General features: G+C 39.0%; 1 protein-coding gene across 6 annotated transcripts in view; it reads right to left on the minus strand.

Annotated features, from left to right (window-relative positions):
* Positions 1–4,786: 4,786 nt before the first annotated feature.
* LOC106069881 (zinc finger protein Xfin-like) overlaps positions 4,787–23,835 on the minus strand; it is a 78,565-nt gene continuing 59,516 nt past the window's right edge. For all 6 annotated transcript variants that reach the window (XM_056036638.1, XM_013229675.2, XM_056036636.1 and 3 more), the window contains one exon: positions 4,787–16,029. In XM_056036638.1, coding sequence (XP_055892613.1) covers positions 8,972–16,012 — 7,041 coding nt within the window. In that variant the 5' untranslated portion in view covers positions 16,013–16,029 and the 3' untranslated portion in view covers positions 4,787–8,971. The remainder of the gene's footprint in view (positions 16,030–23,835) is intronic.

Consider the following 23,835-nt stretch of genomic DNA (forward strand, 5'->3'; position numbering starts at 1 on the left):
GTAGTATTTTTAGATCTACGTTTTTAAAAATAAACAAAAAGAAACTTACTATTTCTTTTCAAATCGCAGAAAGTAGAACTTTATACCCATATTGAGCTGTGAAAAAGTTGCGCGGTTTGCAATTTCACGGCTGTGTGTAAGTGTTCAAGTTAATTTCTATTAAGTATTGTTAAAGAGCTAATTGTAGCGCCTATTTTTTTATTTTGTTGCGTTATATCAATGTTTTCTAACGTAAGCTCTATCATCCATCTTTTTGGTCCATGCCGAACAGCAAAATGATTAGGCGAAACACAGCCTCGAAAACATAAAGCAGTCTATGCCGCTCGTGCATAGCAGAAAGTACGATCTAACGTTTTGCAAATGATAATACGTACAGTGTATAGTGCATTTTTCTTGATATTCTTGTTGAATTTCAAACAAAATTAATTCGTGTTCGGGCCTTTGTGTCTTGCTGCTGTCACTTTTTGTGTAAGTTGTCTGCATTGAATTTTTTTTTTTGTTCGTGACCAGACCGGCCCATTTGGTACCGGCCCACCGGGCATTTGCCCGTTTGCCCATATAGCCAGTCCGCCCCTGAGAGTGATCTATGTAGGAAACATAATTTCTATGATATACTGTATGGCTTCGCTACACGCAAGGCTGGTAGAGTAATTCTGTAGGTAGTAAAGAATGAATAAAATGCAAAGACGAATTTATTTTCTAATACAAATTCTTCATTTTCACTTATTATCCGTAATCCGTATCCCTACCCAAACTTGGCCCCGCCAAATCCGTTTCGCATAGAGCCCCACAACGTTTGAGTCCGGCCCTGCTATTTAGTGACGGGTGAATACAGAGTACATTACTTGTTCCCCCCCCCTCTTTTTTTTTCGCCGATAAAACTACTTGGGTAGAAATAAAAAAGATGATCTTTCCCTGACTTCTTGGTCACAACGGTTAAGTCAGGCCCTGCTATTTTGTGACGGTGAATACTACTTGTTCTCCCTCCCCCTCTTTTTTTTTTCGTAGGGTAACTCTAGTCCGACTTGCAGAAATAAAAGAGCGGTCTTTCCTTTACTTCTTGCCCAAATTCTTGAGCCGTGAAGAGAATTATATAATAATATAGGTATCATACATGGGCGTAGCCGGGAAGGGGGGGGGTTCAAACCCCCCCCCCCCCCGAAATGAAATCCCCCCCCTGGGGGGGGGGAATCGGATTTTTTTCTTTGATTTTGTTTATTTTAGGTGAGATTTTAATACTAAACCATCACTTGCCCCAGCACAACCAAAGGGGTTTTGAGTTTAAAACCCCCTATCAGGGGGGTTCGAGTTTAAAACCCCTACCAGAGGGGTTCGAGTTTAAAAAACCCTACCAGGGGTTTTGAGTTTAAAACCCCCTACCAGGGGTTTTGAGTTTTAACCCCCCTACCTGGGGTTTTTGCAGTTAACTCCCCCTCTGCTATAAAACAAAAAAAAATGCTAACGAAAATCCCCTAATTTCAAGAGCACAGTTAAGAAAGATTTTGATTTTAAAACCCCCTCTAAAATTTACGATAAACCCCCTCTTCAACATAAAAAAACAACTAATTACGCACTCAAAATGTTATGAGCGTAGCTAAATGGGTTTTGACTCAGTTTTGAGTTTAAATCCCACTTCAGCGGGGTTTGAAGGTAAAAAATACCTCTTTAATATTAAAAACAAAGTAAATTATACACTCAAAATGTTATGAGTGTAGTCAAAGGGGTTTTGAGTTTAAACTCCCCTCCAGTGGAGTTTGAAGCTAAAAAGTACCTCTTCAATATAAATAAAAGCAAATTACTCACTCTTAAATCTATGAGCGTAGCCAAAGGGGTTTTGAGTTTTAACCCCCCGCCAGGGGGGTTTGAGGCTAAAAAATACATCTTCAGTGTAAGAAAAAAAGCAAATTAGGCACTCAAAATGCTATGAGCGTTGCCAAAAGGGGGTTTCGAGTTTAAACCCCTCTTCTACAGATGCCTTTTTTAAAAGTTTAAAACCCCTCCAGATGGTTTTGAGTTTAAGATCCCCCTACAGAGCATTTTGAAATGGAAAACCCCCAACAGATTATTTTGACGATAAAACTTCTCTTTTCGATATAAAATCTAAAGCAAACTACAGTCACTTAATTCCAAGAGCGTATTCAAGAGAGGTTACACATTTTTACCAGTGGCAGGGCTCCATTAATAAACTGCAGTGAATAGTCATCTGCCGAAATTGAAAAACACTAAATGTGGCTCAACAAAGATGGCTAAGACAGATTTTAGGAGTCAGTTATAGAGATCGGGTCTAAATCAAGGAAATCCTATGCCGAACTGGGAGTAGACCCCTTAGTAAGATTGTGACAGAGCGACGCATGAGGTTTGCGGGACATGTTCTCTGATAAAATGAACTACGCATAAGAAGAGTTGCGATGATATCCTAGTACAACTTGACGCCACTCATTCATGGAGGTCCTCATGGCAGGTGGGAAGAGGCTTCAGACATTACCAGTGACAGATTTTTATGGAAACAGCTTGACAGCAAATGCGCCGAACGGCGCGGGAGGGTCTAAGTCAGTAAGAATAGCACATTAGGTTTTTAAAATAAAACTTTTTAATAGCAGGAAAATGCAGTGTAGATACCTCAGAATATGCATTTTGTTGGCTTTCAATACCAGAAATAGTGCTTGGCGGCGGGGCTTCGCCCCGCGCTGGGGAGCTCCTAGCGCTCCCCCAGACCCCCTTGCTAGTAATGTCGGGGAGTCTACAATTTTATGGAAACAGCTTGACGGCAATTGCGCCGAACGGCGCAGGAGGATCTAAGTCAGTAAGAATAGCACATTAGGATTTTAAAATAGAAATTTTTAATAGCAGGAAAATGCACTGTAGATACCTCAGAATATGCATTTTGTTGGCTTTCAATATCAGAAACCCGCGCTGGGTGAGTTCCTAGCGCTCCCCTAGACCCCATTGCTAATAATGGCGAGGAATCTACAATTTTTCCACTAACTCATGGAAGAACCTATTCTATGGCACATTATGATTAATCGTCTTCCGAAAGAATGAAGGGTCAGAATGTAATAAAGATTATGTAGGCACACACACATAAATACATATAAAAAAAAAATTCGCGGGGGGGGGGGAGAAAAAAAATCCACCCCCAACCCCCCCCCCCCCCCGAAAAAAATCCTGGCTACGCCCATGGTATCATAAGACCTTTAACAATTTAATACCTAATGGCATACATGCGGACCTTTTTAGTATCGTTCCAACGGGCATTCGCCCAAATAGCCTATTAGGTCTACATTGTGTTGAGAACTGACTAATACTGGCATTCTTATTAAGGGTCCAATTTTTTTTTCCTTGTATTGGGTCATAAATTTACTGTGACACCAACCCACCAACACATTTGATACAACGTCAGCTGTTTGTAGGCCATCTTGTTGCTCGGAGACCAATCATTTCCTACGTGGCATAATTGTAGGCCTATTTGTTTTGTTGAGCCCCATGTAGCCTATACCATTGATAGGCCCGGAGTTCATGTCGTCCCTTACTCTAGCGCTAGCTGGCAGGGCAATAGTTCTCTGACGTATTTGGCTTCAAGTCTTGGGAGTTCTCTCTTTGTAGTTTCTACTTTCTCTAGTTCTAGCTCGCCTTCACTCCACATGGAGACTAATTCAACTTATACCACCACATCTGTCAAGTACAATTTCTTGACCTTGTTCGATACCAAACAAAATAATTAATTACCAATAGATAATAAACTTTTTTTTTTATTGCTTGTTTTGTCAGGTACAAGAAATAATTGTGCAAATTTCAACTTGATCCAAGATTGGGCGTGGGAGGCATAAATTGGAACACACTTTTTAACCAGACAGACAAAGTGAGCTCCTATCAGGTTTGTAAAAACTGCGTGACTAGTAGCAACATAACACAACGGATTTCTTCAATTAATTTGTGATGGGTCTTGGACTGTCGTCACAACGATATCGGGTTCCCGCAGTAGATTTGGGTCTCGACGTAGACTAATAGTTTATTTCTGACGGAAATAAAAGCGCTTATAGAAAGTCTTTTTTTTTATATCTATCAATCTAAAGGCAGCATTAAATCAACACCGTCTTTCAAGAGTTTCATAGCGACGTCACTGATGAACAGAAACATCGACCATCATAAATGAAGCATCTTTCTTCAAAAACAAGTTGATTTGTTAACAATAATAATTGTTTCAAAATGAACCTTCGAATTAGAATGTAGTAGGCCCACTGTTTTTCATCTTGGTACCGGGTATTTAGAATACCGAGTCAGAATGGTAACTCCACCATGAAAGAGGTTTTCGTACTAAATGTTTGTGACAGTAATCTTTTCTTTGTTTTCAACATTTGATTATACTTGATTATAGACGTCTAGTTCAAAACAAGAAGTACAAAAATTACAATGTTTTTAAAAATGTACGTATTTTTTTTATAACAGGCCGCGACACAGGCTTTAATGCCTCCATATAGTAATAGTGACAATCTCCATTGGCATCAGAAACTGTCCCAGAAGAAGTTCAACAAGTTTTGACTGCGGAATATCGACAAATGAAGACTAAATAATAAAGCTGGGGGGGGGGGGCAATGCTTGATTGGGACACTCTCGGCCTACTGTTCTAAGAAGACCTGATAGGAGCTGAAATGTAACTACATAAGCTCAAGTTCTTGATCTACTTTTGCTAGTTTTATTAGTCTAGACTAGACTAGGAGTGTAATCACTCGCCTAAAACAGTAAAACATGAGTATATAATATAGTAGGCAAATAAAGAAAAACAAAGTTTCATTATGATACTTAAACTTTTATTTACTATAAAGATATCTAATGACAAAAGTGAAAACAAAATGCACCTTCCTTTTTATTCAGTTTGTTCAAGCTTAGAATTTTCATTTCAACAATAGTTTAGTTTTGGAGATGGAGTATCGTCCCTTTAGCCATGGCTGAAATTCATCGACTTAATCTTGTAATCATTATTAAATTATAAATTGATAGTGAAGCCAAAATTACCTCAAGGTCCAAACAAATGAAGGAGGGAGTTTAAAAAGAAATATTTTGATTGTGTGTTATTCTTTTATATAAAAAAAAATGTTTTATTTTGAAATAAAAGCATCAGAATAAGTCACTATTGTTATTGCCACTAAAAGGTAAACAAATTAATCCAAATTAAATTTAAGATTTATCTATAAAGAACTTGTAGAGAAGAAATGGATCAAGTGATATGTGGCTCAATATAACAGAAAATAAATCTAAGGCTTCTAGTCCTACTTAAGACATACAACTCTCTAACCTGTAAGTATAAGCCTAGCACAAGGTGCACATGTCGAGACCAAAATGTAGATCTAAAAAGGATTACACACTGTCAGAATAAAGAGTCCAGGAATTGCAATCATGCAATCGCATTTGAACTTTTGTTTTTAAAATATTTGCAAATCTGTTTGATGTATGGAAGCTAGATAGTGTAAAGTCTTGAAATACTGTTCCTCTTAAACTCTTACAACTAAAGTTCACACATTGAGTTTTTCACTATCAATAGAGATAGCAGATAAATAATCAAATGAGCAAATGAAAATTGTTAAAGCTGGCCAGCCTAGACATTTATATTTATGCAGCAATTAATTTGTTTTTAATTTTCTTTTCAAATTAGCACAAAAAATTTTTTTGTTGTTGTGTGTGAATTCCTATTAAAATGTCTTTAAATTAATATATACACATTTCAACAAAAGACAATTAATACAACATTCATTTATTATAAAACTATATTAAAAAAAATAGAAAGGAAACTAAAAAAGATGAAATCTAAATATTATCTGATATGTAACACACATGACAAGAAACATTTGTAACCATCCCCAAAATACATAGTGAGTTTGTGTGTGTGTGTAATGAAATACATCAATTAAATAGTAGTTAAATCATGTTTTAAAGAAATAAATAAACTAGTCTACATAGAAACCACTTCTTTACAATGGAGAAGAAGAAACTGACCCTATGCATCATTCCATTCAATGACATAAACATTATCAAAGAATAATCACTATACTATTGATATGAGAAAAAAAAAAAAAAAATGGTATAATGAAACACTTGTAAGCCCTCAAGACATAAATAGATAGCATATTCCCAAATTGAATAAATATGTATAATTCTCAAAGTCAAAGGTATATCATGAAATCAGTTAATATAGAAATGTGAGAAAGCCATTTTATTGTTGAAGCTTAAATTACAATTTAAGAATAACAAGAGAGCTAATAAATTAATGTCATAGAAAGATTCCAGCACCACAAAAAATATGACTTAGACATTTGTATAGACAAAAGAAATGCAAATGGCAAAAGATATGAACCAATCATTTTCTATTGCAAGTAACCAAAATAAAGTATTGCATACAATTAATGTTCCAGTAAATATAAATTTTAAAATAGAATATGATTTTATTACAAAAAAAAAAAAAAAAAAAAATTGAACATATTTACATTATTATAATTTTCTCTACCATCACTGATGTTGCGACTATCTCATCAAATTAATGTATTCTATTGAAATAGAATAGGACAGAAGTTTCATCAAAAAAAGTCTCCCAAAAATAATATTTTCCTAAGTCCCTAGTCAATCTATTCTCAACTAGGACCACTCTTAAGGCATAGATGGCAGTGTACAAGTAGAAAGACACCCAATTTCCCTTGATCTAAATGGAAGATATGGACGCATACCAATACTTTAAAAAAAAAGTCTACTTCATTCAACAAAGCAGAATTCGTTTAACATAACATACCGGTATAGGAAAGTAGGCACTTGAAAATTGGAATGTTCAGCTATATATTTGAGTAGTTAAAAAAAAAATTCTGTAGAAGTCAAAGTATAAATGAGCCTAGGAATGCTGTAGTTTTTCAAAAATTATCAGTATGATAACATCTCATACTATTATTGATTAGTTTAGCAGTTTAAAAAATAAAACAAATCACAACAGTAAGGCAGCAATGGAACAAAAATATTCAACCCTTTGATAGCCCAAACATGGCAAGAAAAGGTCATTATGTATAGCATGGAACAAAATGCGTGTATAGAGCTATGTTACATTGTTGGAAGACTTGATTTAGATCAATGTAGCTGGTACACTTACAATTTGCATGTACAATAGCTACACACACACAAAAATAAGCACATTATTAACAATTATTTGAAAAAAGCAAACATAATAATAGACCAATAAAAGTGATCAGTTTTTATTTCAACCCCATTTCATTAGGACAATTAGTGACATTGCTTGGTAATCAAATACACAAATGAGTTGTTTTTTATGATAATATTGAATGTCTTGCGGCTTATTTACATTTTAAAAAATGTCATGTTAGAGACCCTGATATAATAATAAAAAAAATAAAAAAATCAGTGGAAATAGTTAAACTGAAAATAGTTAAGCTGGAAATAGTTAAACTGGAAATAGTTAAACTGGAAATAGTTAAACCTCCTCTTCTACCAATTGTTGACATAACTGAGATAAGTTGAGATAAAATTGTTCTCAGAAAAATTATTTCCTATGACTTGTTAAAAAAAAATTAATATAATTAACCAGTTTTGAAAACAAATAACTTTGCACATTCATAAATTTACTATTTATGTGTTGGAAAATGTGTGTAGTGACATCTTATTTTAGTTTTTTAAATTATAAATGTTAAAATACTGATGATAAAAAAATATAAGGACTGGAGCAATTAATATGAGTACTGTTTAAAGAATTGTATGACCAACATTTATTGATATTTTGGAAGCAGAATAGTGCTATTAAATCTGATATTCAAGTCTCAAGGTAATTTAAAAAAACAACTGATTGCTGACAATGAAAAGAGATCCATTAGCAAGCAATAATTAATAATTAAGATGCTCAGCTATTGCACTACTGACTAGATAAAGCATAACAAAATGTTTTTTTTAACATCAGAGTCTAGTAGATTTGGTCATTAAGTCAACTATTGCAATGAGTGCTTAAAGAAGCAAAGAAATGCATTGTAAGTCAACAAAATGTCTTGTGTTTTTTAAACAATAACAGAAATATTAAGTAAGGCATATTCTTGGTACTGGTACATTAACAAGCATTTTCTTTGCTAACAACCTCACACTATTCCTTTCTCTCTCACTAATAACGTTTCAAATTGTGTTATCATTGGAATAAGAGAGTTCATCAATAGCCTTAACATCAAAGCATGATAGTTATAAATTTGGTAGTCTTTTTTAAATTAAAAGTTTGAAATGTGAAAAGAAAACATTTGCAAAAAAATTTTGGAAAGATTGACAGTAGTGAAATCTTAAGCATTCCTTTCTCTTTCTAAACATGAACAAAAGGATGGAATGCATGAACTTCAGAAACAGGTTGATTCTAAGCTTTGGAAATTAGTCCAAAATGACTGGAATATTGTCCTACATAGATCTGTATGTAAACACATTTTTAAGGTTTTAAAAACAAGAAGGCAGAAAAACAAGAGGCACAGATAATATGAATACAAATATACTGATCCAGCAAAGGCACATTGAGAAAAAGAAACAAGGTTAAGCTGTTCAGCATAAAACATCTTGTACCACAATAAGAAAAAATATATTTAAAAAAAAATGTTACTAAAACATATCTGAGTAATACATATTAATGTGTGTCACATTAATACACTTTATATATATATATATACACAAATTCATTTTTTAAAATACAGCAGAATTAAAAAGTAACTGCAATGAATGATTCAAGTTTGGAATGATGGAGTTGAAAATACTGGATGGAATGATTCAGTACAGAAAGCATCTCAAGAGTTCAATAAAATCCTGCTCATGGAGAGGAGAAACCAATTTATTTACAATGACGATAAATACACTTGGAAAAATAAATTGTCTGGAAGATTAAAAGAGGTTTTGGAATAACATTACAGTCGTGACTTGTACCTCCATGGGCAATGAACATGGAGAGTTGTTGACTTGCTTAGTGACTTCCAACATGCTGTTTCTCATGCTGAATCATTAGCTGTTTGGCCTCAAACTCTCTTTCACAGTACTGGCAGACGTAGACTCGCTGGGTCTTCACAGCATCTTCTGTTGGTTTGTCACACTTAGGTAGAGCAGGTTCACTGTTGTTGTTATTGTTAACTATACAATTTACACCAAGAGCAATCTTTCCTCGACTCTCTAGAGCCAGCTCTAGAGCTTCTTGACTCAGCTTGGTTCCAGGGAAGTGGACCTGGATATGTGGATACAATAGCTGTTTTGACATAGTACTGAAATCACAATAAGGGCAGGTTATGCTGTCGTGTGCCATATGACACTTGGCATGCTCTTTGAGTACACTTGGAGACAATGCAGTGAAGGGACAGCGCTGGCATGTCAACTCAATGCCTAGAAAACTCTCTGATCCATTCTGCTCTTTCTCACCAACCATTGATTCCACTAAATGTGGGCTTTCTGAAGGTGCCTCAGGTCCAGCAATATCTTTGATATCAGCACAATCTAATGAATGCAAATGCATGTGTTGCCGAAGAAGCCCTTTGTTATGGGCAGCATAGGAGCATTTAGTGCACCCATATTCAGCACCAGAATCATGCATTGAAGTATGAACTGCAAAACTATTTCCAGAGTTGCTTTTGTATGGACATAGTTTGCAAGGGTAGATTTTCTTTACTACAGTTAGTTTAAATGGAGGCGATATGAGAGCATCTGTTTCTCCATCTTTTTTAGTTTTGTCCTGATTTTTTATTTCCATTAACTTTGCCTCAAACTCCCCTGCAGCTCCATCATCAAACTCTTGATTCAAAAAAACTTTATCTTCAGGCCCCGCATCAAAGTTAGGTTCACCCTCATGAACTTTCCTATGTTGGCACAAAAGTGCCAAACGATCAGCACTCCAATCACAGAAATCACAGATGTAGCGACGTCTGAGCCCATGACTGTTGCAGTGGATATCAAATGATTTCTTTTTACAGGTCTTGTATGCACAATACGGACATGCATACTGTTTTAGCAGGACATCATTCTTGTCTTCTTCTACTGCTTCTCCAAGTTCTTCCAGCTGATTTTGCTTATAGATAAAATCTGTGTTAAGGAGATCTGCTGCTGGAGGGTTAGGGTTGAAGTTCGGCTCCAGGGAATGTAGCTTTCTATGTTGACTCAATAAGTTGAGTCTGTCAAGACTATAGCTACAGTAATCACACTTGTATCTCTCTTGTGTGCCATGGAAATTCAGATGCTTGCGAAACTCATAGCTAGAGTTACTGCTGAAGGGACAAACTGTACATTTCTGCCTTCTAAACTGTTTGTCTGATGAGTCACCACACAGGTCGTCTTCTATCTGGCTATTATTTTTATGAGCAGCTTCAGCCTCCAAAATATCTTTAGCTTCCAGATCTGCAATAGCTTTGGCATCCATTTCATCCAAGTCTTCAGAGTTAGTTTCATCATCCTCAAACTCATCTTCATCTAGATCTTCATCTTGCTCATCCACTTCATCTGGCTTCAAATCTTCTTCTGAATTGGGATCATAGAAAATGTCATGGTGTAAGCCATCATCTTCAATAGTTGTATCATGAGAAGCCAAATGCTTCCTTAACAGTACTGCTCTGGCAGAGCTATAGGAACATATACTGCATTTGTATCTCTTGTTGTGAAGATGCTGCCTCTTGTGTTTCAAAATATTGCTCTTGCATGAGGTGTAAAATGGACAGGCTAAGCATCGATAACGGATTCTCCCATTAGTTTTAGACTTAGGTGAGCTTACTTTGTCTTTGTTAGATAATGGTGTCTCAGATAAATCAGTGTCCATTGGTTCACTTTTAGTTTCCAAAATCTTAGAGTTGGATATTTCATCCTTGCCAGGTAATGAATTAATTTTAGAGTCAAAATTGTAATTTTTGTCATGAACTCTAACATGATCACTAATTATTGTTGTTGAATCAGAACTAAAGTCACACAATTGACATCGATAGCGAGCTTGTTGACTGTGACTTGTAAGATGACACTTCATTTGCTCTGTCACTAAAGTCTTAAAAGGACAGAACGGACATGCCATTGTTTTGGACATTTCTTCTTGGGCAGTGGCTATCATCTCTTGTTTCTCTTTTATGGCAGCCATCTGGACCATCTGAAGCTCACTGAAGTTGAGCTGCTTGAAACTGAGCACCTCCACAATTCTTTCATTGACAGGGTGAGATATTTTACAGTGGTCAGACATGACATGGATGTTGTCGTCAGAGAACTGGCATTTTTTGCAGGTAAACTTGGCCATGGCTCTATGACTCTGCATGACATGAGCACATGTCTTGGCAATGGATGCATCATTGAAGGCACAATGAGGGCAGACAAAGTTCAGTGCATTGTCCACAGGAATGACATTCACTGGAATGCCACTCCAAGTATACTGCTGTCTAGTGATGTACACAACATCATGTGTTACTTCATTATTGTTTTTGGAGCTTAAGTCCATGGCACAGACATCTGCACTTGATGCTTCAGGGGGACTATCATTATTGTTACCTTGTATAGGAAGATTGGTGAATGTATGGTTCATTTTCTGAATCTGTTCAGCATACTTGGGGTCCTGACTCAAAGCTTTCCATTTGCGGGTATGAGAAATCTTCATATGCTGATACAGAAGATTCATGCGATCAACACTGTAATCACAGAACCAGCACTGTGAAGCAGATTTGCTGCCATGTAAGTCATGGTGGCGTTGAAATGTTAAAATGTTTGCTGACGAGAAATTGCATTTGTCACAGTTATATCGTTTTGATCCTTCTTCCATTTTCTTAGACAGAACTTCTTGCACTTCAGGCTTGTTGGTAATTATCTCATTCAGTTTTTCAACTAGTTGTTGATTCCTCTTCTCTGCAATTTGTCGCTTAAGTATTTCAAGGGATTCACCTGTATATATTTTTTTGGAAGCTGCAGAAGCTTTTTGTGCAGCTAAGCTGAGACTGACATCTTGTTCTTTGAGCTGTATGGGGTGAGCCTGACTTGCATGCTTATAGACTGCAGTAAGATTGATAAATTCTGCAGGGCACCACTCACATTGATATTTATTGGTTTGTTGGCTAAACTGCAACTGCTTGGCTGCCTGCTTGGGTATTTCATTCAGTATCTGCTGAATTCTAGCTTCCGTGCTGCTCAGTGAGTTTTCAGGTTTAGATTCCTGAGCCACATGCTCCATGTCAACAGGTTGGTTCGAAGTTTCTTTGTCCTGTGGATCATTGGTTTTAGCTTCCTCTTTGATGTGTTGATGGTCTTCATCTTCATTGATCATAAAGAATGTCTCCCATTCTTTAGGGTTAAATGCAGAGTGGGTGCTCATGTGATCCAGCAATGATTCTTTTTCTTTAAATTGGGAGCTGCAGTAAAAGCACTGATAACCACTACTATCTAGCTGTTCATGCTCTTCCTTATGTTTCTCCATAGTTTGCCGATTTTTACATACAAAGGCACACTTATTACACTGGAGTTGCTTGATTGGCTTTCTAGGGTGTTTGATTCTGGCAGCATCAATCTCTGCTGGCTCTTGAGGTACGGGTGAAGCTTGAACTCCCTCTCTCCCAATGTGCTCAGCCATTCTGTGTTCCAGTAAGTTCTGAAGGGACTGGAAATAAAGAGAGCAGTGGGAGCACCTAAATCTCCCAAGAGTTTTTTCCACAGACTTTTCTTCTCTGTTGATTGGGGGATAGTGGTCATAGCTTTTCCTGTGCTTTTTAAGATCACAGGCCCAGCGTGTAGAATATTGACACACATCACATTTAAATGGCTTGTCATCTGAATGAAGACCAGAATGACGCTTCAGTTCTGCTTGACTGGCGGTTGTAAACGGGCAGTGAGGGCAGTTCCAGATGTTATCGTTGTTTCTGGAGCTTACCACCTTAGTTGCAGGTGGGGACTGGGATGGACTAGATGAGACATTACCATTTCCTACATTGGACACAGTGGTCAGCATGCTCAGTCCAGCAAAAGGTTGACCATTGGTATAAGCAGCATAATTGTTGTTGGTAGTGTTGCTATCTACATGGGTAGAGTCATTATTGTTGCTTAGGTCTAGTGTTGATGCATTAGAACTTGACCTGCTAAGGTCATCTCCTGATGACTGACCAGAAGTTAGACTAGGTGTAGGTTGTTGCTGGCCATTGTCATCTAACATATAGCTTAAACCAGACTGTGATGTGACTTTTCTAATTTTTCCTTGCTGACAAACAATAGCATTGGGTGGCCCCTGACTGTTCTGCATTGCTTCCCTCTTTCTATTTTTGGTGGTGTCTATGACATCATTTATCCCCCCTCCCCCACATCTTTTCAAGTGTTTCACCACATCCCATTTCCATTTACTTCTATATTCACACCTAGGACAGAGATAAGGCTTGGAGTCGGAGTGGTTCTTCATGTGTTGGGTAACTTCTGAGGGCCAGCGAGCATGATAGTTGCACATAGTGCATTTATATGGCAATTCTTCTGTTTTAGAGCCACTTGGTGTTGGACTAGCTTGATCTCTAGGCATTATTTTCTTGTTGCTAGATAAGCCTTGGCGATTTCTGGATGCCTCCTGCATTGCTCTCTGAGCCTTGTGTTGAGAGTCTATCAAATCCTGGGCAGTCTGTGGCAACTGTGTACCTTGGCCAGAATTGAATTTAAAGTGACCGAAAAAGCTAATCTTTTTGTCTAGATTATTTGGTTCATCATCCAATATATTTAGGTGACTCGAAACCACTCTTTGGCCAGCCTGTGTGGCTGCCATGATACCTTCTACTGAGATAACATCATCACGGTTTAGCTGATTTTTATTGAGCAAATCAGGATTAAGTTTTGTTTTCTTTATCTCAGGTTCATCTTCATTTTCTTCCTCAGAACTTCCATCAGGAGAGTCTCTTTTGTCATTCCTTCTATATGGATTAGGGAGATTCGGGTGACTCTTTTGAAAGTGTTTAACAAGGTCCCACTTCCACTTGTAAGTTGATCCACAAACCATGCACACATAAGGTCTTTCCTCAGAATGAGAGACTGCATGTTTTTGCAGCTCTGCAGGCCATTTGGCCTCAAATTCACATTTCTTGCACTTAAGGCTTTTGGAGTCTGATGCTCCGAGGTCTTGATTATTGAGCTCTCCTATATCCTGCAAATCCATCTTCAGGAGATGATAAGTCTGCTGCAGGCCATGAGGAATTTTCTTAATGGCCTCCTTGTGTTCTGTCAGCTTTTTGAAATGTAGCTTTAGAAAGTGATTGTTAAGCTCATCCATGGAGCTGATCTGTATCTTACACTGGTTGCACTTGACTATTCTTTTGTTTAGATGTGAGCTTGTATGATTAGCAAAGTCAGCCTCTGAAGTGCTTGTGTATTCACACTTGGTGCATCGATGAACTTTAGCTATGAGCTGATTAATACCCTGGGACGGCTTTAAATCCCTGAATTCATCCCACAGCTTATCATGCTTAGCAGAGCTGGTGGTCTCTTTCTTCTTTGAGAAATCCAGGGGTTGGTCTTGGTCAAAAGGACTTATGGAGTAAGGTGAGTTTTGAAGTGAGTCAACCTTCATGTCCCGGGAGAGATCCAGAGCAAATTCATCTGTAGATTCATAACCATTATGGACATTAGAGAGGCTATGGCTCATGCCAGGGAAAACTGGCTGGGATGTGGGTGCAACAAATGGGCCAATCATTTTAGGCATCAGGGAAGAGAGGTTGGAGGACATTCTGTTGTTGACTAGAGATTGAGAATTAGACAGAAAATTGGGAGGACTTGGTGAAGGGGGAATACTGCTTGGTGAGGCAGTGGCCTGCACATGGTCATCATCTTTTTGAGTTTTTATGGTGGACAGGAAAATGTTATCGTATATCCTCCTTGCTCCTAATTGAGTGTATTTCCCAGATTTTAACAACTCCAGCATTCCAGGTGGACTGGCAACCTCTACCAATGGATCCAAGCTATGCTTCTCTTTCCAGTGCTTGTTTAAGCTTTTCCTCCATTTGTAAATGTTGCCACATTGTGAGCAAGCATACTTGGTTCCACTACTATCCACGGCCTCAAAATATTTGCCTGGATCAACTTCTTGCCTAGTCTTCTTTTTCTTTTTTTTATCGTCATCTAGCACTTGGTCAATGTTCTCTGGTGTTATTGTCAGTGGCAGTCCAGAACCATTTGGTGTGTCTGCCATGTCATCTTCACCATTTTCCATGTCATTTATAAAGCTAGATGTTTCCAGAGCATCTGTTGACACATTCAAAAAGTTTTCCTCGTCAGTCTCTCTTTTCAAAGAAAGTTGCTGGTAAGGTGAAACCATCTCTAGTTGTCTGCTCTTGCTGGCCTCATGGAGTTCTTTGTGCCTGGCCAGTTTACTTCTGCTGGATGTTCCATAGTCACACTGATCACACTTGTAGTCTTTTTTAACTTCTTGAGGATGTATGTACTTTCTGGCATCTGTTTCAGCTAGTCTAAACTGACTACTTGAGAAAGCATGGTTAGATTTGGTACCAGATTGAACATGATCATCAATGACCAGTCTGCCTTCATCTTCCACATCATCCACACCACTGATGTCATCTGGAGCAGAGGAGTCTAGCTTACCACTATGAAATGGTTGACATTTGGCTTTGATGTCATATGACATGGCATCAGGCTCATCACCATGGTCATCATCATTCTGTTTGTTCTCAGTTTCCATCTTATCTAAAGATGCCTCAGCTTTGTCTTTTTCTTGACCAATGGGTGCCCCTGGGGACAGATGTTCAGAGGTAACTTCCATGTCAGCAGCTTTGGAGCTCTGAATGTCAATGAAGGCTGATCTGGAGTTGCGCTTTGACCTCAGAGTCTTTAGATGAGTGTCTGTATGACTGTCTAATTTGTTCTGGCTGTCTGAGTGGCTGGACAAATGGAGTGTAAACTCCCTGGCGTCTGTGCAGCTAAATTTGCACTTCTTGCAGTATCTGGTTCTTCCTCGACTCAGACCTTTGAATTCTGTCACAGAGGCCAACTCCCTGCGGCCCTGGGGATGGCTGCTAGGCATGATCTGAAGTCAACTTCCTGTAACAGAACAGAAACAAATATGTCATTAAAACTTGGATGCAATAACTGAGCATGGAACTTTATAAATCAATATAAAAAAAAAACAATTGACAGGATAACAACAGAAGCTTTACACATATATCTTAACTAACTTTGGCACATGCCTTGAGAAAAGTGAAGTCCATTTCCATGATATGTTGTACTGGCCTTATGTATTGGTTAGATTTCTAAGTATATCTCCTATTTCTAGCTAAAAGGTAATCTAATATACCCCACTAATCACAAAGACAGTTCATCACAGTTTCAACCTAATCAAATAAACTGGTACAACTTAAGACTGTGATCAGAGAATGGGAAAAAAATTTTATCCACACAGAATAACAGAGGACAAAAATGTGTTATCTATGTTAGAAAGTCTGAATGCTATGAACCAATCAAATGTCAAAGCCTGAGGATAAGATTGGTTCTGACCTGTCCATCCCATAATTATATCTTTGTCTTTGGCATGTGAGTGTATGTGTGTCTGTGTGCAAGGATGTAACTGATTTTTTTTTTACACAAGGAAAGAATAAGGTCCCTCTAAAACTAATTACATACCCATACCAACTCTCCCACCCCTTTTTTTTTTGCTTAGACACCTCTTCCCCAAATGTGTGTTTGAATGCTTATGAAATGTGGACTTGGGTCGGGGTGGAACTTAGGCCCTGAAAGCCTAGGCCCTGACTAGCTACGCCACTGTGTTTGTGTGCAGCAGTACATACAAGGTAGATGTGGGGTAGGTGTGTATGTGCCACTGTTTAAGAACATCAATGTTATCTCCTGAACTTTCTATGAAATAAGCTGATTGGACCTGGCCCTGTTATCATAGAGAGCTGATAACTTCTGATGCTAGAGAGTGTACCACTGGGACACAACTCTTGCTGATTTAAAAATAGACAGGACAAAGATTAGAATCAGATAATGAAGGCATCGACTTGTCCAGGACCAATATACATGAAGTGGGCTACTACAACAGACTTGTTCTGTAGACTAGTCAGGTCTTGTTTAAGAGTTAGATTATGATAATGAACAAAACATCTTAGTCCTCACACTGGTCCAAACACCATGACAAGGTCCATTACCATCACATTTATTAAACAAAACAACAACATGAAAACGTCTGATTGCTTAAAATTAATTTTGAATTCAATATAAGTTATTAAAATACTTAATGAATCCCCATCTGCTATAAAGTACCACACTGCAAAGGTATATAAAAGTAACACAATGAACAGAATAATAGGGTCTACCAGGAGACAAGATGTTCTGTAATCGGACATTTGAAAACAAAAAACAGTTTAGGTATATACTGAGAAAAAAAAACAACATTAGAAGTAGTTTAAATGTCTCTCCCCTCCCCCCTTAACTTTGATTCCCCTGGCACATAAACACATCCAATCCCCTGGCACATAAACACATCCAATCCTTTCAATGTAGTTGTCTTCTAATGAACGCTTCATCAAGGAAATCAACTAATTAAAAAAAAAAAAATAAAAAAAAAAAAGACAATACCTTCTTGACTCAATTCATAAAGCGATTGTTGTGTTTGTAACTAATGAATGTTAGATTTAAAAACACTCCTGGTGAAACCAACCTAAAAAATATCCTACTCTCATACTCTAGTCCATTAGACCTAACATTAGAAGAGCAACACTGTCCTGAACATTTATTTTTGTAAACTCTTTTGAATGACGTAGGGCCTACATGTGGAAATACCAGAAGACGTAAAAGCATGGGCGTAGCCGGGGGGGGGGGGTTCATGGGGTTCAACCCCCCCCCCCCGAAATGAAATCCCCCCTCCCCCCCGCAGGGGGGGGACGGAATTAAGTGACTGATTTTTGCTTTCATTTTGTTTATTTTAGGTGAGATTTTAATACTAAATCATCACTTACCACAGCACAGCCGAGGCAGTTTTGAGTTAAAAACCCTCTACCAGGGGGTTTTGAGTTTAAATCCCCCTACCAGGGGTTTTTGAGATTTAAAAAACCCCTATCAGGGGGTTTTGAGATACAAATCCCTCTACCAGGGGGCTTTGAGTTTAAAACCCCCTACAGGGGGTTTTGAATTTTAAACCCCATACCAGAGGTTTTTGCAGTTAACTCCCCCTCTTCTATAAAACAAAACAAACAAAAAATGAAAACAACAATCCCCAAATTCCAACAGCACAGTTGAGGAAGATTTTGATTTTAAAACCCCATCCAAAATTTACGATAAACCCATCTTCAATATAAAAAAAGCAAATTACACACTCAAAATTCTATGAGCGTAGCCAAAGGGGTTTTGAGTTTAAGCCCCCCTCCCCCTTCCTGTTGTGGTTTGAAGCTAAAAAGTACCTCTTCAATATAAAAAAAAAGCAAATTACACAAAATTAGCCAAATGGGTTTTGAGTTTAAATCCCCCTCCTCCAGATGGCTTTTTCTTTAAAGTTTAAAACCCCTCCAGATGGTTTTGAGTTTAAAATTCCCCTACAAAGCGTTTAGAGTTGAAAACCTCTCTCTTCAATATTATTTTAAAGGAAACTACAGTCACCAAATTCTATGATCGTAGCTAAATGGGGTTTTGAATTAAAAACAAAACAAAAAAAAAAACAACAGATTTTTTAGTTTAAAGCCACTCAACAGATGATTTGACGAAAAAACTTTCCTTTTCCATATAAAATCTAAAGCGAAATACAGGCATGTAATTCCTAGAGCGTAGTCAAGAAAGGTTACAAATTTCTACCAGTGGCTTGGGCTCCATTAATTAAGTGTGAATAGTCTTCTGCCGAAATTGAAAATCATTAAATTTTGAAATAAAACTTTTTGATAGGAAGATAATGCAGTGTAGATACCTCAGAATTTTGTTGGCATTCAATACCAGAAATAGTGCTAGGCGGCTTCGCCCCGCGCTGGGAGAGCGCTGCGAACTCCCCCAGACCCCCTTGTTAGCAAGGGGGGGGGAGTCTACAATAAACGTCTTCCGAAAGGGTCAGAATGTAATAAAGATTAATTATGTACACACACACATATTTTTTTTTCGCGGGGGGGGGGGGTCCAAACCCTCCCCGAAAAAAAATCCTGGCTACGCCCATGCGTTAAAGTCTGTTCAAGATGAATATTTTCTAGGACTCTGGCCGAATTGAAATTATTTAAGAAACGTCATACTTGTTTAGGTGTAGTTCTTTTTTTTTCTTTTACAACTCAAGATCCACAACATGGGGATTGATAAGGTGCGAGTGCTAATGCTTTAATGATAGCTAGTAGCCTAAGACCGATGCCAGGGATTAATCATAGCTGACCCTGGACACTTAAAGTTGTACCGATGCCAGGGATTAATAATACCTGTCCTGACCCTGGACACTTAAAGTGGTACCGATGCCAGAGATTAATCGTACCTGTTCGCCAACATGCAATAAATATTGATAGAGAACTAAGCTCATTATATGAAAAACTTGTTTTGTTTTCAGAAACATTGAAATAAATACATCGATTTAAATTAAAAAACAACAACAACATGCAAACGATGTTTTATCTTTTTATTCTTCATTGAAAGTAAAAGCTTAATCCGAACAATGAACGAGTCTACTAGTCATTACATGTCATTGGTGTTCCCTATTCAGCTTTATTTCCTTAATGCCAGGAACCCGTCATTCATTGTTTCCGTAGCCGACCAGTTGTAATATCCGCGTGTGTATTTAACACGGCCTCCAGGTTAGATATATAGACATTAGAGTCAGAGGAAAGGGAGGGGGGGGGGTGTCGCTTGTCACCGGGACGATAACACACACATCTACGTTAGGAACAGTACGGGGCGGGATGAAAGTGGGTGGAAGAAGCTACCTAGAGTGACAGACGGACTGTGAAAGAGAAAGAGACGAAGAAGAGAGAGAGATAAATCGGGGCAGTCTCATTGCCTGGCGGTATCTAAGCCGACAATAGCCACTCAATATACGAGACCTGATACCACATCATGTTATCGACCCGAGACAGAGACAAGAAATGGCCTGATTTAGTCTCACTGTCTTTTACATTCTCTTCAATTGTCTTTAGTTCCTCCATTTCTCTCTCTCTCTCTCTCTCTCTCTCGTCATTCACGGCGAATATTTTTTCTTCGCATTAAAGTTCGTCCTATTTTGTGTGTGTGAAGCTTTCTTTCGTTCCTAATGCATATAGTATTCTATCTCTCCTGGTTTGTTCCCTAATTATCTTCCGTCTGAATCTTCTCAATGTCTCCTCTCTCTTCAGTGTAAACACAAGCTACTCTTCCATTGTCTTTGTCTGAAGTAGCCTCTACCATTCGAGTTTCACTATCTCTCGCACTTAGCTCCTGAAAGTATCAGAATGTCTGACTCAGCAGCAGCAGTGGACATACAAGTCATTACTTGCCCATGATGTACACGTATCGAGGCCACCAATGAGTGGACCGCAGCCCCCACTTAACCTACATTATTAGCTGCGAACTACGATCCTGCTTACAGAGCAAAAGAAACTGACCTCCAAAGTTTCAAAGAAATAGAGGGATAATGAAGAAATAGATACTACTGCATTTAGGCATGTGAAAGTATCAATGTTCTCCTGATTACCATTTTCCTTTGTTGAACACTTTGCTTGTTGTTGACCCACCTTCCCCACTGTTTCAGACTGCATTGAATGAGCTCAGCTCTTCTTTTCGAAAGATAAGGAATATCAAGAGTGAAGAGCAAAAATCTGCGAGGTGATGCATTTATTATTTCTCATGCACTTGAAGGTGTGTGGACATGAACAGAACCAATATAGACGAATGTTTTAGCCAACAAAAGACATAAGGATGGTTGTTGTCCTAAAAACACTCTCGCCAGACACAACAGCTCACGTAATGCGTTTAGCATTTCAAGTTCTGCAAAATCACTCAAATATAGATATCGATCAATCAAATTCCAGTTGTCATAAATACTCTCATTTTTAAGAAAGACTTGACGGCGAGGGAAAGGACTCGGTGACAAATCTTTGACCGAGCGTCCTCTAGACTTCTTTTTACCCCGCCCGCTTACCGAGCCGAATTCATTCTCGTATTCTCGTCTGCTGAAAGAGTGAAATAGAAGCACTTAACTTGTAGCTCCGATGACCAGTTTGCCGCCACCAGTCTGCTTTCACACACACAAACTTCTGCTGCTATGGCCTGGGGACAATCATTTAGTTTCGAATACAGAAAGAGGGAAATTAAGTGACAGTTTGAACAGGGGGGGGGGGGGGCTAGTAGAAACCAAAAAAAATTCTTTCGAATGTTCAGTGTGCAATGAAGCGTGATTAAAGGAGCCTGCAAGGCATTCAAACTGAGATGTAAGCTAAAGATAGTGTCTTAGAAAAGGAAAGTGGATTGGACGCAGGAGGACTGGGTTCCCGTGAGGCTGCAGCAGAGTGCATTGGACGCAGGAGGACTGGGTTCCCGTGAGGCTGCAGCAGAGTGCATTGGACGCAGGAGGACTGGGTTCCCGTGAGGCTGCAGCAGAGTGCATTGGACGCAGGAGGACTGGGTTCCCGTGAGGCTGCAGGAAAGTGGATTGGACGCAGGAGGACTGGGTTCCCGTGAGGCTGCAGGAAAGTGGATTGGACGCAGGAGGACTGGGTTCCCGTGAGGCTGCAGGAAAGTGGATTGGACGCAGGAGGACTGGGTTCCCGTGAGGCTGCAGCAGAGTGCATTGGACGCAGGAGGACTGGGTTCCCGTGAGGCTGCAGGAAAGTGGATTGGACGCAGGAGGACTGGGTTCCCGTGAGGCTGCAGCAGAGTGCATTGGACGCAGGAGGACTGGGTTCCCGTGAGGCTGCAGCAGAGTGCATTGGACGCAGGAGGACTGGGTTCCCGTGAGGCTGCAGGAAAGTGGATTGGACGCAGGAGGACTGGGTTCCCGTGAGGCTGCAGCAGAGTGCATTGGACGCAGGAGGACTGGGTTCCCGTGAGGCTGCAGCAGTATGGATTGGACGCAGGAGGACTGGGTTCCCGTGAGGCTGCAGCAGAGTGCATTGGACGCAGGAGGACTGGGTTCCCGTGAGGCTGCAGCAGAGTGCATTGGACGCAGGAGGACTGGGTTCCCGTGAGGCTGCAGCAGAGTGGATTGGACGCAAGAGGAATGGGTTCCCGTGAGGCTACAGCAGAGTGCATTGGACGCAGGAGCACTGGGTTCCCGTGAGGCTGCAGGAGAGTGGATTGGAGGGAGTAGGACTGGGTTCCCGTGAGGCTGCAGGAGAGTATCAAGTCAATCGAATTTCTGTTTGAATTCTTTTTGTTTCAGCTGTACTCCTTATAAGCCCGAAAGAATTGAAAGTTTAATTGTAAAAAAAAAACTAAAAATATTGACAAGATGAAGCCTCGTGTACAAGGTAATAAGTCACTCCCACTAATGCATTTGGTACCAGCCGACCTTAGATTGATACATTTTCAGGCGCCGTGACGGAATCTTAAGTGTGCGTCTTGAGTCTAGACATCAAAGAGTTTCAAATAGCCTCCGGCTAATGTCTGAAACCTCTGGCGGTGTCGGAGCTAGTGACAAAAAGACGGGAGCGGTTGGGTGACAAAAGCCTGTCCATTGTTTTTCTTTCTTTACCTTCTCTTTTGTACACCGCCTCCACACCCCCGTTCTTTTCGCTCTGCAAGAGCAACAAATAAACATGGGGGATTTTTTTTGTCCATTTCGTCTTGTATTGCAGTGTGTTCTCGTAATATACTCTTGAAAACGTCAAGTAAAATTAAGGTTGAAATCGTGTTTTTAAAATGGTATACTGGTACGCTAATATTCAAGTCGATATTTATTTGAAAATGTGGAGAATGGATCGTCTTGCGCATTTCCCCCCCTCCCCCACACACACACCCAAGTGACGAGCAAAACATACGACATAAAAGAAATCTTAAATCTTGTCCCTGGTCTCTACTGTTGGGAGGGGGGTCGGGGTGACATCAGTAGAGGTTGATTACCTATTAGAAAGTTGTACCCTTTATTTTGTTTGAGATATTGACAAACTGAGACCAGTGAATAGGATGGTAAAGAAATGTGTATACACAATGAGACCAGTGAATAGGATGGTAAAGAAATGTGTATACACAGTTAAGACACACGTGTACAAAAGAGTGAGTGAGTGGAGAGGGGGGGGGAGCAATGACGAACGAGGGGTACTAGTATTGAACTAACGTAGTGGAAAAACAACAACTTTTGTACAAATGTTTCACCTGAAACTGGACAGGTAATTAAGTCAAGATCGGCAGAAATCTAGAAAGGGATGCTACATGTATTGACTGCTAAGATTGCTATTAGAGACATTGGGGTCAATACACGCCAATGTCGTTTTGGTGGGCATGTGTACAACTCTACATTGATTGGTATGTAAGGCCCAACTTCCCTGGCCCTCTTACCTGTATAGCCCACACCCCAGTAAATGACAATGGGTCATTACGTCTTTCAATGATTCAGCCATTACATAGGGAAGGAAGTATGAACAGAAGAGGTAGAGGAATATACGACAATAAGATTGCTAAAAGCTAACGTTAAAGTCTATTGATAATTTCTCACCGTGATCTTTACAAAGAGTATACGTGTATGTGAGAGATTCGATCAAATCTAGATATTTTAGGAGTGTTTTGTTGTAACATAGTTCGTACCAAAGTATCAACAACTAACTAACAGGTCTCAATGAGTAGTAAACCAAAGTATCAACAAATAACTAACAGGTCTCAATGAGTAGTAAACCAAAGTATCAACAACTAACTAACAGGTCTCAATGAGTAGTAAACCAAAGTATCAACAAATAACTAACAGGTCTCAATGAGTAGTAAACC

This window comes from Biomphalaria glabrata, chromosome 7 (genome assembly GCF_947242115.1).
Source record: "Biomphalaria glabrata chromosome 7, xgBioGlab47.1, whole genome shotgun sequence".
Classification (NCBI taxonomy): domain Eukaryota; kingdom Metazoa; phylum Mollusca; class Gastropoda; family Planorbidae; genus Biomphalaria; species Biomphalaria glabrata.